The 17,516-nt window shown below is 58.2% G+C and overlaps 1 protein-coding gene across 3 annotated transcripts; it reads right to left on the reverse strand.

Moving 5' to 3' along the window:
• Window positions 1-1,973: 1,973 nt before the first annotated feature.
• On the reverse strand, window positions 1,974-14,861 carry RAPGEFL1 (Rap guanine nucleotide exchange factor like 1). Of its 3 annotated transcripts, none has more exons than XM_051825660.2 (15): window positions 13,950-14,861; window positions 11,198-11,276; window positions 10,215-10,350; window positions 9,882-9,979; window positions 8,113-8,225; window positions 7,770-7,937; window positions 6,416-6,513; window positions 6,179-6,301; window positions 5,506-5,684; window positions 5,318-5,408; window positions 4,897-5,028; window positions 4,568-4,655; window positions 4,363-4,427; window positions 4,012-4,066; window positions 1,974-3,820 (listed from the first exon to the last, which is right to left on the reverse strand). In XM_051825660.2, exons 1-15 carry the CDS (start codon window positions 14,467-14,469, stop codon window positions 3,696-3,698), a joined length of 2,070 nt encoding a protein of 689 aa, XP_051681620.1. In that variant the 5' UTR covers window positions 14,470-14,861; the 3' UTR covers window positions 1,974-3,695. The 3 variants fall into 3 exon arrangements, with proteins under 3 accessions (XP_051681620.1, XP_051681619.1, XP_051681621.1); XM_051825659.2 differs by having other exon boundaries at window positions 4,897-5,031; XM_051825661.2 differs by having other exon boundaries at window positions 4,897-4,947; window positions 13,950-14,860.
• Window positions 14,862-17,516: the final 2,655 nt, after the last annotated feature.

The following is a 17,516-nucleotide window of genomic DNA, read 5'->3' on the forward strand; positions in this document are numbered from 1 at the left end:
TGCCTGCAACACCTGGAGGTGGGCCAGGCCAAAGCCAGGAGCCTGGAACTCTATTCAGGTCTCCTCCATGGGTGGCAGGGATGCAAGCACTTGAGCCATCATCTGCTGCCTCCCAGGGTGTGCACTAGCAGAGACTCAGATCAGGCACTCTGATATGAGAGGCAGGCATCCCAAATAGTGGCTTAACCCGATGCGCCGTAATACCCACCTCAGCATTTTTCATTTTAGTCATACACACTCCCATTGAGGCTTTTTAATTTTACTTATTTATTTTAAAGATTTATTTTTATTTAATTGAAAGATGGAGTGCCAGAAAGAATAGGAAGGAGAGAAAGAGATCTTCCATCTGCTGGTCCACTCTCCAAATGACTGCAATGGTTGAGGCTGGGCTAGGCTGAAGTGAGGAGCCAGAAACTCCTTCAGGGTCTCCCACATGGGTGGCAGGGGCCCAAGGACTTGAACCATCTTCTACTACTTTCCCAGGCTCATTAGCATGGAGCTGGATCAGAAGCAGAGCAGCCAGTACTTGAACCATAGGGGAAGCGGGGGTGGTGGTGGTGGTGGGGTGGGTGTGTGTGTGCTGTGGCTCAGCTGGTTAATGCCCTGGCCTGAAGCACCAGCATCCCATATGGGCGTTGGTTCTAGTCCCAGCTGCTCCTCTTCTGATCCAGCTCTCTGCTGTGGCCTGGGAAAGCAGTGGAAGATGGCCCAAGTCCTTGGGCCCCTGCACCCATGTGGGAGACCCAGAAGCTGCTCCTAGCTCCTGGCTTCGGATCAGTGCAGCTCTGGCTGTTGCGGCCATCTTTCTCTCTGCCTCTCCTCTGTGTAAATCTGATTTTCAAATAAATATATAAACCTTAAAAAAAAAATAGGGGAAGCTGGCATCACAAGTGGTGGCTTAACCCCCTGTGCCATGACGTCAGCCCCAAGGTTTTTTATTTTAATGTTTATTTATTTGAGAAACATAAAGAGCAAAATAAACAGATGGGTAGACAGAGAGCTCTCATCTGCTGGTTCACAACCCAAATGCATGCAATGGCAGGGGATTGGTAGAGGCTAAAGCCGGACACAACCCAGCTGTGTCATGTGGGTGCGCAGGCGGCAGGAATCCACTTATTTGGACCATCACCACTGCCTCCAGGGTCTGCACTGGCACGAAGCTGGAGTTAGGAGCTGGAGGCAGCTTTTAAACCTAGCTTGGTATGAGATATGGGTTTCTTAACCTCTAGGACAAATGCTCACCCCGCACCACCCTGGTTGCAATCTGACAACTCAACTGGTAGTGAGGCGGGCTGGGTTGGAGAGAGGAAGCTAGGGGACCTGGTGGGAGGCCAGTGTAGTCATCCAGGGAAGACAGGAAGGCCTGGATGCGGGTGGTCACAGAGAAGTGGACTGAGCAGGATACGATCTAGAACTGTAGCCAATGGGCCTGGCTAACGTGATCGGCGAGGATAGGAGGAAAGAGGCATCTAGGGTGAATCCTGGGTTTTGTCTTGGAAACCTAGGTGAGTGAGAGATTAAGGGAGGAACAGACCCAGGACCGGTGAAGATCAAGGGCTCCCGGGTAGCTATTTGATCTCTGACGTCACTGGAGCTTAGACTGCTATTAGAGCCTAATGCTAGGTTCTCTGTGCCTCCTATCTTAGTGGAAGTGGAAGTATTGGTTGTGGGAACTTGCATGCTGTCTGCAGCAGACAGACCTGGTTAGGGTACCAGTTCTGCTCCCTCTTTCTTTCTCGCCCTAAGTTAGAATTAAAATGATCACCTGTTTATGCAACCCAAACAAAGGTGCGTACTCTGCCAGGTTGCAGGCACTTAGGGACACGTCTGTGATGCTGACATGCTTTCCTCTCACCACATGGCCAAGGTCACTCCAGAACAGCCCTGCAAGCTGGCCCTGAGCATCGGGAGGCCAGCCCCTCTCCCCCTTCTCCCCTTCCCCAGCCTCAAAGAAGCAGAATGGAGAAGAGCAGGCACGTTGATTCATAGGCTTTATCGGCTGCTTCTCCAGCCAGCAGTGTGTGCAAGGACAACCTGTACAATACACACAGTTCACTCTGGTAAAGCTGTGGGGCAGGGGGCAGGGGCAGGGGTGGGGTAGGGAGTGGGGGCCCTGGGAGGCGGTAGGACAGGCATCAAGGCTAGGGGCAAGCAGCAGCCAAGACTGGGCCAGCAGGTCTCAGGATTTGAGGGGGCTCAAGGGAGCGGGATCGAGAAGCTGCTGAGAGGGGTCAGGACGAAGGGGCGGAGTCTGGGGCTGCAGGGAGAGGAGATGCATCGCAGTTGCAGGGAAGAGGCAGAGAGCAGGAGGGGCCATGGGCACTGCGAGGACTGCAGGGGGCTGGACACAGCGCCTGTCTGTAGACAAAACAGACTGCGGGGTAGAAGGGACTGTACAATGTAGCCTATGATACACTTTTTACATATGATACAAGGCTCTTTCCCTCTTTGAGGTTTAAAAAATAAATGTACAATTCCAGAGCTTTGGATACAAAATATATACAACCCTCAGAGTGGAGCCCAGCTGCTCTTGCTGCGGCTTCTTCAGAAGGGAAAGAGGGGGTGCCAGAACGAAGGGTGAGGCTGCACCAGGAACCTCACCCAGTAGCTGCCAGGAGCCCTGCACCCCTCAACCCTAGAGGCCCACGATGGGAGGGGGAGGGGGAGGGGAGACAGAGAGGTAATCAAGGCCTCGGCAGACTCCAGTGTTCTGCAAGGTCTCTGCCATCCCCCACTTCTGGGGGGGGGGGGAGCTGCCTGCCCCAGGAACATGGATCCGCCCCACCCCCACTCTGTGGGGGGGACAAAGGGGGAGTTGGGAAGGGAGAAGAGCAAAGACCACACTCTTGGCATCAGACACAAGCAAGCAACTCCCTCCCTAGCAGTGGAAAAAGTAGGAGTGAGGGCGACAGGCTCCTGATACTGCTGTACCCTACTGCCAGGCAGAGGGACCGTGCTACTGGCAGAGAGGCCCGTGTTTCCCTGAGCATCTTTTACCCATCAGGGACCTTCAGGAGGCCTGAGGGGGGGCTCGCAAGGACTGATGGGAGCCCCGCCCACCTGCTGCTGCTCCCTGCCCTGGGGAGCCGCTTGGCCCACAAGACTGGGCTTGCAGGGCAGCAGGAGGAGGCTGGCAGGGAGTGGCGGGGTGGGGGAGTACCTGCCTGGTCCCAGGGGCACGGCAGACAAGGGTAGCACCAAACAGAAGGAAATCTCCCCCAGCACACACAGTACGCTCCCTCAAGTACCAGACACGCTCCTGTTCCCTAAAAGGGGGTGCGGATACACACACACACACACACACACACACAGGGTGACGTCGTGTTCCAGGGGCTCGCAGCCCTGACCAGCGGAGCCGGACAGCTGGTGGAGACGAAGGCCAGCCAGCGCTGCCACAGGCCTGCTCTGAGAGGCACCCATAGCCGGAACTCCTTCCCCGGAACTGTCCTCAATGGGAGGGCCGGAGGAGGGGGTCCCTGCCACCTTGTGCAGGGCTGCTGCCACGCGTGGTTGAACGGGGCAGGGGGTGAGGGCTTCCGCAGGAAGGACAGGCTTGGGGGCTTAGGGGCGGTCCGTCCAGCTCTTCCTGTGGGGTGGGGAGGAGGTCCAACTGTGGGTCGGGATATCGAGCAAAGTGCCTGAGTGCCAGCTGCCCCCAGAGCCCGGCGGGCGTGGGAGCGACAGCTTCTGCGTGCTCACTGACTGTTAGCCTCCAGCTTGTAGGAGAGCTCGAAGAGGAGGTTCTGGTTGTCGATGACCTGGAACTGGCGCACATAGGCCTTGGTCTGCAGGTGATGGGGGGACGCCTCCATGTCCAGGCCTGCGTACAAGGCGGGAGAGAGAGGCGGTGGGCTCCCTCCCCTCCCTCCTTCCTCTGCAATCGCAATGGGCAGAGGGACAGAGGTTAGGCAGGAGGGGCCTCCAGGAGGCCAATGCCTGAGCAGTGCATGCTCCCCTGAGCACCACCCCCCGCCCCTGCCAGGCAAAGCTCCCCCTGCAACACAGACTCACAGAGGGGCCGGCTCCGGTATCTACGGATTGTCCTCACTTTCTCAGCCACTGAATGCTAGGAGGTGAAAAGAGATGAGTTGGTTTCATTCCCTCCACTCCCCACCCCCAATTCCGGAGGTGCTCTGAAGGACCAAGGGAGAGGGTGGAAGAGGGTGGCAGGTGGGAGGGAGATGGAGTTGCCCCCGGCGGCCTGTCAGCTTTGCCACCGTGGGTGGGTTGCCACAGTGATGGCACCAGGGAGGCAGCTGGGAGCGCTGTCTGGCAAGCTGGCCACCACGGAGGAAGGCCGCTATTTTGGGGGAGGTGAGTGGAGATGGGGGTGTGTGTGGCTGGGTTGATGGGGCCACTCACCAGCTTCTCAACGTTCACCAAGCCGTCTACAAGGGTCTTACTCCCCTCATGCAGGAATGTCAGGTCTAGCGCATGGGGAGAGAACCAAGCGATAAGAGAGCAGGTTCAAAGGCCTCCACTGCCCCCAGGGACCCCTGCCCTCCCCTGGGCATGGGAGAAGCGCGGTGGGGGACAGAAGAGCCACCCCTGGGAGCCACTCTCTCACCTTTGAGGATCAGAGGCACAAAGGGAATGACAGGGGGCTTCATTTTGGAGATCACTTCGCGGTAGCTTTTGTGGTTCCTGCAGGGGTCCTAGCATTCCACAGAACAGGGGTCAAGGGGCAGATGGGGCCCAGTACCCCAGGGTGTTCCCCACTCCCTCCATCATCTTCCTACACCTCCAGTCAGACAGGGGTGCCTATGGGAGTCTGGCTGGGAAAACAAGGGAGCAATCCTCTCTCTTTCCCTCCCGGCACTGGAGGGAAGGGGCGGGGCTTGAGGAAGAGTTCATAGGAACAGAAGGGCTCTGGGGTGCAAGTCCAAGGGCACTCACTGTGAGGTTCTCGAATTTGCGGAACAAGTTCTTGAACTTCCCCGGCAGCTTCTGCAGCGGGTGCGAGGGAAGAGAAGGCATGTCTGAGCGCGGCTGCTGACAGGGCTTGCATGTCAGGTAGGGTCTGGGAGGCTGCTGGGAAAGCCGCAAGCAGCCCGGACCAATGGAAAACAAGACCTTTGCTTATGCAGGTGCCGCGCAACCCAGTGAGTGCTGGCTGAGACCCAGCGCAACTCCTACACCCGCGGCTGCCACCCGGGCAAGAGCCTCGTGCGCCCAGCTCTGCCCCAACTCACACAGAGCCAGGGGCCCTTGGCCAAGCTGTGTGCCCCAGGATCGCAGCTGCCACAAGAGGGCGCCTCCCTCCAGCTGCCACAAAGGCTCCCCGGGGGCCTGCCGCAGTCGCCGGACGCCTCCTCACCTCCCAGGTGAGCCGCAGGCGGCTGACGGCGGCGTTGTCCAGCCCCATGACCACCGCGTAGAAGGAGAGCAGGTCCTGGTTCTGCTTGCAGCTGTGGGGGCGGGAGGCGGGGTCAGGCGGCGTGGGCTCGGCCCCGCGGTCCGGCCCGCGCGCCCCGCGCCCACCGCCGCCGCCCCCGCCGCCCTCACATGGCTGCGATCTTGATGAACTTCTTGAGCAGCTGCGCGCGCTTGCCCGGGGCTTCGCAGAGCAGCACCTCGGTGGCCACCCAGTGCGTGACTTCGCTGCAGCGCTGCAGCAGCAGCTCCAGGTTGGCCGTCTCCCGGCGGCCGCGCTCCCCGTGGAACACGTAGTCCACGAACTCCAGCTGCGCGCACGGCGGCCGATCCGAGTGGCGGGCAGCGCGGGGCAGTGGAGAGGCAAAGGCAGGAGGCCAGGGGGCGCCACGGGTGGGAACCAGGAAAGCGTGGACAGGACGGGATGCAACCGAGAAGGGGCAAGCAAAGACCCAGCATGAAGGATCCTCTTCCATCCAGGGGCACCTGGTGCTGGGCTCTTGCTAAAGGCTGGCTTAGCCTCAAGACAACCGTCTACAACCGTCTAACTGTGGTTGCTACCTTATTTTACTTCCTTAATAGTGAATATTTTAAAGACACTAGCCCTGAATGTGGTGCTGTGTAAGTAGCACTTGGGCCCTGAACCACTCCGCTATGGGGTCTCTCCTTCTGCCATTTTTTCAGATGTGGGATGAGGGCTTAGCGGTCACAGCCATGCACTGGTCAAGGGCAAGCTGCTGGGGAACCATCTGGAGCGTTTCCTCCTCCAGGCCCCCACCCAGCCCCTGCCTCCCTCCGTCCCCACCTCGTGCACACAGCGGAACAGCTCCCAGTGGAAGGCTGTAAGGTGGTTGGCAACATCCTCCGGCTCCACTCGGTGGATCTCCGTGTCTCCAGGGGACACCTGGATCTCCTCGGGGAGAGGCACCTGGGGGCAGGCAGGGGCTTAGGGGACTGGGCTTGGGATGGCAGGGTGACAGACTGTGCCCACCCGCCCCCACCCGCAGCCCTTGCTCTCCCCACGGCCTTGTGACGTTCTCACCAGGGCTTCATAGCTGTCCCGGGTACAGGCAAACAGGTGGCTGTTGATGCCCAGCGTGGTGAAAACGCAGTCCTCAGTGGGCTGGAGAAGGACCTTCTCTGCAGGAGAGCCGGCCGCTCAGCGGCAGCACCGCCACCTGCACCCTCTGACACCCTCCGTGGCCATCCCAGCCTGAGACTCCGAGGCCCCTGCTCACCATTCTAAACTAAGGACCCCCAGGTTATCGCCAGCGAATGCCATGTGCATCTGGAATTTGCCCAAGGAAGGTTTTTTTTTTTTTTTTTTTTGGACAGGCAGAGTGGATAGTGAGAGAGAGAGACAGAGAGAAAGGTCTTCCTTTTCCGTTCGTTGACCCCCTCAATGGCCAATGTGGCCAGCGGACTACGCTGATCCGAAGGCAGGAGCCAGGTGCCTCTCCTGGTCTCCCATGCGGGTGCAGGGCCCAAGGACTTGGACCATCCTCCACTGCACTCCTGGACCATAGCAGAGAGCTGGACAGGAAGAGGGGCAACCGGGACTAGAACCTGGTGTGCCAGTGCCACAGGTGGAGGATTAGTCTATTGAGCCACGGCACCGGCCTGTTGTTGTTTTTTCTTATAGGAAAATGAGGCTGCACCTACATGGCTACCTTCTTACAGGGGCTGGAGGCTCACCCTGTGTCTTTAGCTTGAAAAATGTAGCATGGGGTGCAGCGGATTAAGCTGTTGCCTAGGACGCCTGCAATGCCAGCATCCCATATTGGAGCACCAGTTTGAGTCCCAGCTGCTCTGTTTCTGATCCAGCTTCCTGCTGACATGCCTGGAAGGCAGCCCGAGTGCTTGGGGCCCTGCCACCCATGGAGGAGACCCGGAAGAAGCTCCTGGCTTCAGTCTGGCCACTGGGACCATTTGGGGAGTGAACCAGTGGATGCAAGATTCTCTCTCTCTCTTTCTCTCTTATCGTCTCTCCTTACCTTTCTGTCTCTTTGTCTTTCAAATAAATAAATAAATCTTAAAAAAAAATAAAAGTAATGCCTCAGGTGTTCAGGGAGGTTAAAGGATCAGGACACAGTCCTCAGGGGAGTGAGAGGCAGTACCTGGATTGCAACCTAAGGATTGGAGACCAGGGCTCCCAGCCTGTAATGCACAGAGAAATCCCTGAAGGGGCCTGTTCCAATTCAGACTGTGATCTGACAGGTCTGGTGTGGGTCAGAGAGGCTGTGTTTTGAACAAGCTCCCAGGTGCACCTGAGGCTGGTCCAAGGACCACACTTTGAGTGGCAAGGGCCTAGAACTCAGTCTTTACCCAAGACCCCGAGCTTGCGAGTTTCTCTCCCCCGGACGCCCCCAGCCCAGCTCTTGCTGAGCCTCACTCACCTCCCGAGGAGGCCACAGCTACCAGGATGAGGGACTCCTCCCGCTCCGCGGGCTCCTCCGAGTACTGCAGTTTCTCCGTCACAGAGCCCAGGATGTCCTGCACAGACGCTGAGAGGCGGCTGCGGATGGTCACGTAGGAGTGGTCGGGCATGTAGACCCGGCAGAAAACTGGGCAGGAAAGCGGTTTTTCACCAGAGGGCAGAGTGGCAGGAGACCTTTACGCTATGAAAGGGGTTGGGTCGACTACCAGGGAGGCCCCACTGAGGGCGCCCAAGACCCAGGGACCCCACCTGTCTGCCTGAGCCACTCCAGAAGCCCTGCCCCTCATCACGCCCACACTCACTCTCATCAGAGCCCCGGAAGGCCACTCGGGTCTGCAGACAGGAGTCTATCCGGCGGAAGTGACGGAAGAGGGGTTTCACCTGCTTGCTGGGTGGCTGGCTGTCCTCTGGAATCCTGGCATGGACACAGCCAGGCCTCAGCAAGCCCTGCTGGGCATGCGCAGTGCCAGGCAGGCAGCATCAGGCAGGGATATCAGAACTGGGTCAAGGATGCACCAGCTCCAGTTTCAGAGGTGGTTAAGGGGGTCACGAGAGCAGACACCGGCCAGTGGGGGACAACTGTCCAAGTGACCTAAATCAAATGCCACCTTTTCCATGAATTCTTCTCTGACCACTCCACCCCCTCCAGGATGGCTCACTTCTTGGCCTCAACTGCTGTAGAACATTGGGATAATATTTGCTCATGTCCATGTGTTATTTGCTACAAGCATAGAGCATTTGAGGACTGGGATTGATTCTTTCAGAGGTTTTTTTTTTTTTTTTTTTTTTTTTTTTTTTTTTTTTTTCAGCCTCAAGGGCCTAGCACACCGCTGGGCACATGATAGGTGGCAGGTTGTCAGCTGTTTGCTGAATTTTGCCAACCAGGATTTCACAGTCTGGGAGGGAGACAGACACACACACAGCTACTTCTAACACAAGGCAGGAGGTGGCGGTGAGAGAACAGAGGCACAGGGAGGGGATGTTGATGTGGGGGAAGGAGAAAGTCCTTCCTAAAAGGAGGGTCCGGGAAGCTTTCATGGAGAAGAGATCACATTTGACCTGGGCCTTGAAGGATGGCAGGAAGAGAGGGGTAGGGAGGAGGGCATTCTGGGCTGGATGATGGGAGCAAGATGTTGGGAACGGTGGGTGTCACAGGAAGTGTCACGGGTGGGGGGTGGGAGAGAAGGATCAGCAGAAGGCAGAGAGGGAGGGGTGAGCCTGGTGGCCGTGGGAGCATGGATGCTCTGGGAACAGGAGTGTGATGGCGTGGTTTACGTAAGTTTGAAAGATCTCTCTCCTATCAGTCCAGAGAAGGGAGAGAAAGGACAAAGCACACGAGACCCCAAGCTGAAGCCCTGAGTAAGGGGCTGTGGCAACAACAACCCAGGTGAGAGATCATGAGGCCTAAGCAAGGGTTCTGGCAGTGGGGACGGAGGGGAAGGAAACCACAGGGGCAGAGGGATGGATGGAGCCAGCTCACACTGGCTCACGAGAACAGACTGTGACGCTGCTGGGGATTTCGCCAACTGGTTTCTAAACACAACCATGAAAAAAAAAATACAGGTGTATGTGTGTGTGTGTTTTACAAACTTATGATCAAATGGATGATTAGAAAAGGGTAGTGTCCTAGTTATTGTACCACACGTCACTGTCGTCGGTGCCTCTGAGGCTCTTTATGTGTGCCTGTGTGTCTGGTGGAACTCCTACGTAACAGCCCACTACTGTGCATCTCCCCCTGACTCCGTGTTCAGTGATGTTCTCTTGGTGGCCTGAAATTGGCCACGGTGGGAGAGTTTACACCACGGCTATCAGCACAAGCTACCCCTCAGGGCTCCTTCTCCTGCCATGCTCGGAATTAAATGTTTACTAGGACACCCGTGGATCAACAGACACATGGAAAGGCGAATGGACTAAACAAACCAACTGTACACAGTGCCGTGGGCTCCCCTTCCGTAAGAGAAAGGGGGTTGCTATAAAACCATGTTGGGGCCAGAGGCCAGAGGCAGCCTGGGTAACAGAAGAACTCGGAGGACTTCCCTGCTGCCCCCTCCCTCAGCCCGCGCCCCCTCACTTCAGCTCCACCGTCTCCACAAGCTGGTGCAGCCTCAGTGTGTCCTCTCGGAGGTCCTGGTAAAGGGACTCATCTTTCATAATTAGCAGGTACAGGTCCTGGGGAGAGGAGGACAGAGAAGATGAGGGTAGGGGTCTCGTCCCAAGGACCTCTCCCTGCGAGGACTGGGGCAGGCTCTCCCTGTCTAGCAGCCTGGAAGAACCACATAAGCAGTGGCCCCCCGCACCTCTTGTTTCCGGGGAGACACCCGGTTTGAGGAGTGTGGCTGCTGCCAAGGGCCCCCCTCGCAGAGCTGACAGCCTGCTCGCCCGCCGTCTCTTCTCCCAGGCCCACCTTGATGATGTGGCCGGCCCCCTCTTCCTCTTGCAGCAGGCCCTGGAAGGTGTCCAGGAAGTGGAGGAGCATAGCTAGACAGGCCTGCTTCCGGCCCAGCCCCTCTCTGCCCTCCACGCCCCCTGCTCGAACGAAGCTGACCCCTAAGTTAAGAAAAAGTCCTGGCAGGCAGACCTGTAGGGAAAGGGAGATGGGAGGCTAAACTGCCCCCTGAATATTCTTGAGAGCTGCCTGGGGCCAGGGAAATGGGTGCAGGGTCCTGGAGCCCAGAATCCTTCCTGTCCTAGCCCAGGCGGCCATGGCACGCCCTTGGCCACATCCAGCGCTACCTGTTACATTTTCACCTGGGGAGGCTCTGTCAGAACCCACCCGACCTCTGGCTGACCCTCAGCCTAGACATCACTGTGGGACAGAAAGAGGCCAGGGGAGCTGACCACAAACCTGACTACACCTCACCGTACGGCCTGATGTTTCCACGAGAGCCTGTGCCCTTCTGCTTCATGGCCTTGACTTTTCCAGTCAGGTCCTAAAATAACTCAGTGAGAGGCCCCATGCCTCTGTGAGACCCTATGAATAGCCCAGACAGTGGCCTGTCTCTAGCAGGCCCTACTGAGAGAAGCACAGCTGTGGCGTGGTGTTTACATCAGACCCTGTGATGACTCCCTGGGCAACCAGATGTGCAGAGCAATAATTCAGTGGGGGAGAGAGGCACCCTTCATGGCCTAATAACACCTTACATTTGCATGGGGCTCTGCAGCCCCACAGCTCTCCCACGCGTGCTCCCAGGTTCACCGTTGCAGCAGCTCCCCAGGTGAGCAGGGTAGGTGCTGTTACCTCCATTTTACAGAAGTGGAAACTGGGGCCCCAGGAGGTCAGATCTGGGTGTATTTTCCAGGGGAGAGTTTGGGTTCTGGCGTCACACGTGAGGTGGAGGGCTCGGATGCCCTCCTGAGCTCCCCTCTTACATCTCCACAAAAGGATATTACTGGTGGAGCTCCTGCAGGAATTTCTCCGTTGGGAGGAAGAGCGAGTGTGTGAGGACGATGTCATCTAGCAGGATATCTGCAGAGATCAAGGGCAGCACACGTGTCAGGCGGGCATCTCCATGACCAAGCCGGAAGCCCTGCACCCCCCTCCTCTTCCCTCCCAGGGTGAGTTCTCTTTAGCCAGGCTGGAGCCCCAGCCACCTGCCCTGTCACGCACGGCACATGCGCACGCGCACACACACACACACACACACACGTGTGGGGCAGCCGCTGCGGGGGTGGGGTTGACAGCTGCCAAGGCAGCTGGAGGGATTGGGGGGGCGCCTTTGATGGCCATGAGCACTTGTCTTCAGGATATGTGGGGAGTTGGTCTGACAAAACCCCATGCTTGAGATCTGCCTGGAAGAGGTAGTCAGCCCACAGAAGGGCCTCTAGACAAAGAGGTTAGGGTCAGTGTGCGTGTGGTCCATGCGTAGCCCTTTTTCCTACCCTCCCTACTCCCTAACAGGCAGATGGGAATGCGCCCCAAGAGTGACTGCCATCTCTCTCACATCCCAGAGCTTTTAAATAGAAACGCTGTGTCCTCTGGGTGTCCAGAGATGGAAGGGTTAACGATGGAAGGGTGGAGGGGAGGGGTTCCACTCACCTCCCTTTTCCCCTCCACACCCGTCTGGGCCTGGTTCGGCTAGTCAGCCGGGTACAAGGTCGCCCTGACTTGCAGCCAGCCCTGGGGTGGGGCAGGGCCGCCTGGCACACACAGACAGGCAGGGCGCAGGGCGGGAGCCAGGTGTCCTCGCCAGGACAGATTAGGGCCAGGGCCCCAGGCCCTGCTCCAGGACAAAACCAGGGCTTCTGACCACCCTCAGCTCAACAGCTCTGAGCCTCCAACTCTAGTCATGACGCTGGAGGTGAAGACGCAACATAGGAATGATCTGTTTCAACTATTTCATTTCACAAGTGAGAAACCGAGGCCGAGAGCTGGGAGGCACCTGCCCGGAGCTGGAATAAGAACCCAGACTCCTCCGCGGTCTTTGAACTTTTTTGCCTGGTCTTTTTTGCCAGGTTCGAAGCTGGTGATCAGATGGGTGGCTTGAACCTCTGAAAGGTTCTGACTAGGTTTGGAGTCCCCTCCTCCGACACACCCTGGACAACACGGAGATGGCTTGAGAACACGGGTCACACTGGGGAGCAGCAGGTCAACCCGAGTTGCATTCACTCTGGGACTGGTCTGAGGTTTCCCAAACCAGCTTCTGGGGCTCCTGCCTGCCAGGCCAGATAATATGGGTGACAATGAATTCAGGAATCTCACTCCAGGGCACACTGAGCAGTTTGTGGCTTGAAGCCCCTGTAGAAGGGGAAAGAGCACCTGTCTCCCCCTTTTCTTCTCTGCTCAGCTACACTGCCCTGTTCCTAAATTAGTCAGGGAGCCTGTAGCCCTGAGCGCCGGCTCCAGAGATGAGGACCAGGGCCAGGCTGCCCAGCATCCTTTCTAGAACATTTTATCTCGCAGGAGAGAGAAGCCAGAGCAAAGGAAGAGGAACATGGGGCAGAGTGGGGGAGATGCTGCTATGGGGGCTACAGTTTGGCATCTGTCTCTCCCCAGGCAGGCGCTGGTCCAACGTGCAGCCTCCCTAGGGAATGTGTCATAAAGACACAGGGTGTGTGGTGTAGGCGGGAAGTTATGGTTAGGAGAGCTGTGTGTGTGTCTGATATTTCTCTAATTAAATCCGAAAGGTGTCAGCTCCCCAGGGCAACTACAGCCTGAGCAAAGGACAGGGCCCAGGCTTTGAAAATCTAGGGGAGCGGCACCCTACTCCTCACACTGAAGCTGGGGTTCCCCGCCGATGTCCGAGAGCCAAGGGTGAAGCCACCCATCTTTAGGGCCCAACCTCAGACCCTCCCTGGGCTTAGTGCAATGCCTGGAGCTAGACCTCAAGATTCCTAGGTCTTCAGCCAGCAATCTGGGGCCTTGGTTTCCTCAAAGGCCCCTGGAAGGGGTGCTGGTGGGGAATGGTGAACGAGCATCATCGCATCATCGTTTAGGGACTAAGCCTCTCAGGGTGTGGTTCTTATTTTTTAAAGAGGCCGTGTGCTGAGGCCTGCAGCCACCAGAAGGGTGGGAGCTGGAGAGGCTCACTCCCCTCTGGCCAGGGCTGAGCCCTGATGCTGCCCGACAGCCACCTCTTCCCTCACAGACATCCCAGGCCATCCGGGAGAACCCTATCTTCCCCCACCAAACTGCTAAGGACAATGCATCCTTTGCTCAACCCCAAAAGGCAGCCGAGATCCTGTGCTGGTGGGGCACTGTCCCCCCGCCCCCCATGAGTGGGCCAGCGCCTGCTCTGGGGCTTATAGGCAGAGTCAGGGACTCGGGATGGGTTTCTCAGGGCTGGGGCACCCCACTGCAGGGTGGCACGGGCTGTGCTGGGCAGCTGCCATTTTAGTAATGTCAAGCCCTAATTTGGGGCCACGGGAGGAGGGGATCAACATCAGGGACCCCACGGGTTTCCGTAGCTCAAAGGCGCAGGGGAAAGCAAGGGTGGTTTAAGGAGAGCGGCTCCGCTGCTTCTCCCTGCTACAGAGAGGGAGGTGGGCAGGGCGGCCTCCCGTCCGCCAGGGGTCCGTGCCTCAGCTAGGCCCGCCCCGCTCCGGAGGACCCTCACAGCGCCACCCCCACTCTCCAAGGGCGAGGAAGAGGAAGCCCGGGCAAGCCCCCTGCTCCGGGCTGGACGAGCCGCTCACTCCTTACCTGATGCGCCGCTGTCCCTGGTGGCCCCTCCAGCCAGCCGCTCCAGAACCCGGTGCAGAAGATGCTCCGGCCGCTCGGGGGCGCCCAGGGGGGCCCAGGGCGGCGGAGTTAGGGGCTCTCCCGGGGACAGCTCATCCGAGGAGTACGAGGACGGGGAGCGCAAGGGACCCCCGCCCCCGAGCGGCCCAGGGCCTGGCACCTCCTCGAGCTGCAGCCAACAGGGTCCCCCGCTGCCCGGCTCCTCCGCGACCCCCGCCAGCTCTCCCGCTTCCTCCTCGGCTGGCGGCTCCAGCTCCGGCTCGGCGGGGGGCTCCCGGAGGAAAGCTGGGAGAAGCAGGCGCGACACGCTCTGCCGCCGCTGCAGTGGCCGCGGTCCCCCGGTCAGACCGCTGCCCCCGCCGGATCCCCCACCCACTCCGGGCCCACCGCAGCTCCCCGGACCCCCGCCGGGACCTCCCGCCACCGTTCGCCCGGCCAGTTGCGACGTCTGCTTCTTCAAAAATTTCTCCAGTGGCTTCATGCCCCCCCCCGCCCCTCTCCTAGGGGCCGCCGGGGGACCCAGGTGTCCCAGGCGCGGGGGGGGGGGGGGCGGGGACACGATGCTCAGAGCCGGAGGAGCAGAACGGAGGGCCGTGCCAGGCGCCGGACTGGGGTCCAGAGGTGCCCGAGGCTTGCTGGCCAGAGGCCAGAGGCCAGTGGCCGTAGGTGGTGCCAGAGAGAAAAACGTCCGCTCTCAGCAGCCCCCCATGTCGCCGCGGCCGGCGCGCGTCCGAATGGTGGGCAGGCTGTGGGGCCGGCGTCCCGAGCTCTGCGCTCCTGGGCCGGGGCTGCGGCGGCAGAAGCAGCGGGCGCAGCGCAAAGCTGAGAGGACGCGGCGGCGGCGGCTGCGCTCCTGGCCGGGGGGAAGGTGGCAGAACTGAGACCGCGCCCCCTCCCGAGTCCCCGCCCAGTCCCCGCCCCGGCTCTTCCTGGGCCCGCCCTCTGGGCCGCGCGAGGCTTGAACTAGGGCGCCGCGGCTGATCGCGAGGGAAATCTTAAAGGGCTTGGGTTCCGACAGTCGCAAAAATTAAGGGTCTAAGTGAGAGTGATTTACCGATGGAGAGGAATTGTCGGCTCGGGGAATTTCTGGGTCTCTTAGCATCATTTCAAAGAACCAGGATAGGTCTGTGGTCTGCACACTCTGACTTGGCTGTCTGTACCAGGTGAGGCCTATGAAGACAGCACCTTTGTGAGAGGGGCTGGGAGAGCCTCTTGAGTGCACTAACATCAGCACTGGGGGCGATGCCCATCTGCCCGCTCCGGTAGGGCTCACTGGGTGGTGCAGGCCTGGCCTGTGAGGCAGGTACTGACAGGTAGGTAGGAGCCAGGTAGGGCACAGCAGGTTGCAGCAGGTCTGCTTGGGGTGAGAAGATGGTAGGCAGTGGGGGAGGAGCCCAGCTGACAGCAAAAGCAAGCAGGGCCACGGGGATGGGTGACAAGTCCCAGAACTGCCAACATCAAAGAGCTGAGTGTACGTAGCCATGGAGTTGGAGAAGTGGTGCCAAATTAGCAATCTGAAGAATTCTCAGGCCAAGGGCCATCTGTCCCTTAAGGGTACACTGCTACACTGCCTCAGGAGGGGAAATGTTCACTCAGCATGAATACACTCGGAGAGGCTTACAAGGTGAGGGAGTGGCACCTGGTTCTGGCCGGGTTGTGGCTCCCTGGACAATGCCCCACCCCTGTTTACTGTGAACCAGCCAGGCAAGCACAGGAATGCTAATGGCTGGGAGTGGTGGTAGAACTGAACAGGGTGTGTACACATGTGTCAATGTGCATGCCTGGTCACGTGTGTGCTAGAGCATGTGTTCACAGAAAGAAGGCTTTGCACACCCATCTGTCTGTGGATTTGGAAAGGGAACAGTAAAGAGAACACAATTTGGGTTAAGAAGCAGGATTAGGGACCTGAGCATAAGTCTTCCTGGGCTCCCTTTAGTGGACACTATCCCTAGGGTGGAAAGGGGACACTGGTTGGAGTGGCTTGGAGCTCTCCAGGCAGCATTTTATGAACCAAATGGGAAGAGGGGAGTTTCTCTCCCAGCACATGCCACAGTTACCAGATTAAGCTGGTTGCCTTGGTAACCTCCTCTCTGGGCAGGATTTGGGATCGTCGGTTAGGAAGGGCGAAGAATTGGGGAGTGTGGAGGATGTGGGGGCTGGAAATAAAATGGGCTGACAGGCTTTTGGAAACTAGAATTTGGGGAACACAACCCCAGTACCCCACCCCTCCAACTTGTTGAGGATATCAGACAGGGACTGAGCTTAAGTCCAAGACCCTGAATCAAGGGAGAGCCAGCATCAGGTTATGGTCCTCCCAGGCCAGTGGTTTCCACCTTCACCTCAGACTAGAGTCACACAAAGCTCTGCAGAAATACTGATGCCCAGGCCACACCCAAGGTCAATTAAGTCAGACCTCTGAGGCAAGGCCAAGGCCTGTGGCATTTCTCAAGGGCTCCCCAGTTGATTCAAATAGCCAAGGTTGAAAATCACTGCCCAGACAACCCAACTCAAGTGGGTTAGATGCTGGGAGATGACTTTGGGATTCTAAGTCTTGGCTGTTCTATCACTAACAATGTAGTAGGCCCGTGTGCTCCCCCCCAAGGGGGAGGAAGGGCAGCAGGATACCTGCATTCTATCATAGAAGGGATAAAGGGGAAGGCAGGGTGGTATGAATAATCCTGATGCAGGCCTGAAGCGCTTGAGTGACCAGCACCATGGGCTTCCAGAGGCAACTGTCAGGGCCACCTAAGGCTGATCTGTCTCTGCCCCTCACACTATCCTCCTTTTGGCCTACAGGGAGGCGGGGGGGGGGGGGGCAGAGAACCTGGGGGCTTTACTGAGCTCGAGTTCCTTCTTGCTGAGCTGGTTACCAGGGCAACAGCGACAGCAATGGGAACTAACCACAGGCCTAGGGAAGCAAGGCGCAGGGTGAGGGGGAAGCATCTTAACACTTTCATTCCTCCTGCCAGTAACCCACCCTCAACATTGGTTGGCATTCTCTGCATGACCCCAGGAGACTGGGTCTGTAACTCCATCACCCTGGCGGGGAGAAGAGAAGCAAACTGACAAGACTTACAAGGTGAGGGTCAAGAAAGTTAGGGTGCTATGGCTGTAGCAGAACCACCAAATGGTGTGGGAGCCCCATCTGTCATTTTATGATGTGTCATGATCTGTGAGGATTTGTGATACCCAAAATGAAAGCGAGCTCCCCATAAGTTCAACTGCTCACCCATATCAAGGACAGTGTCTAAGGTAAACTTCCATCCCACTCTAGAAACAGCAGGGGACCAGGTATTCTGGCACAGTGGTGTAAGCTGTGGATTTGGAAGCTCTCATCCTATACTGGAATGCCTCATTCAAGGCCCAGCTATTGTGCTTCTGCTATGCCATCTGAAATAGCACACGATGGTCCAAGGACCTGAGTCCCTTCCACGCACATGGGGGACCCAGATGCAGTTCCTGGCTCCTAGTTTTGGCCAGGTCTAGCCTTAGCTGTTGTGGCTATTTGGGGAGTGAACCAGCAGATGG

Source organism: Oryctolagus cuniculus, chromosome 17 (genome assembly GCF_964237555.1).
Source record: "Oryctolagus cuniculus chromosome 17, mOryCun1.1, whole genome shotgun sequence".
NCBI lineage: Eukaryota > Metazoa > Chordata > Mammalia > Lagomorpha > Leporidae > Oryctolagus > Oryctolagus cuniculus.

Bases quoted from the DNA above. Each gene is read 5' to 3' on its own strand.
- RAPGEFL1 (XM_051825659.2), bottom strand. From the start codon at position 14,469: ATGAAGCCACTGGAGAAATTTTTGAAGAAGCAGACGTCGCAACTGGCC. The intron at 10,351-11,197 runs ATATCCTTTTGT...CTTAGGGGTCAG, and splicing joins CTGCAGGAGCTCCACCAGTA to CTTCGTTCGAGCAGGGGGCG. The intron at 4,067-4,362 runs GTGAGTGGCCCC...TTCACCTCCTAG, and splicing joins TGGTGAACGTTGAGAAGCTG to CATTCAGTGGCTGAGAAAGT.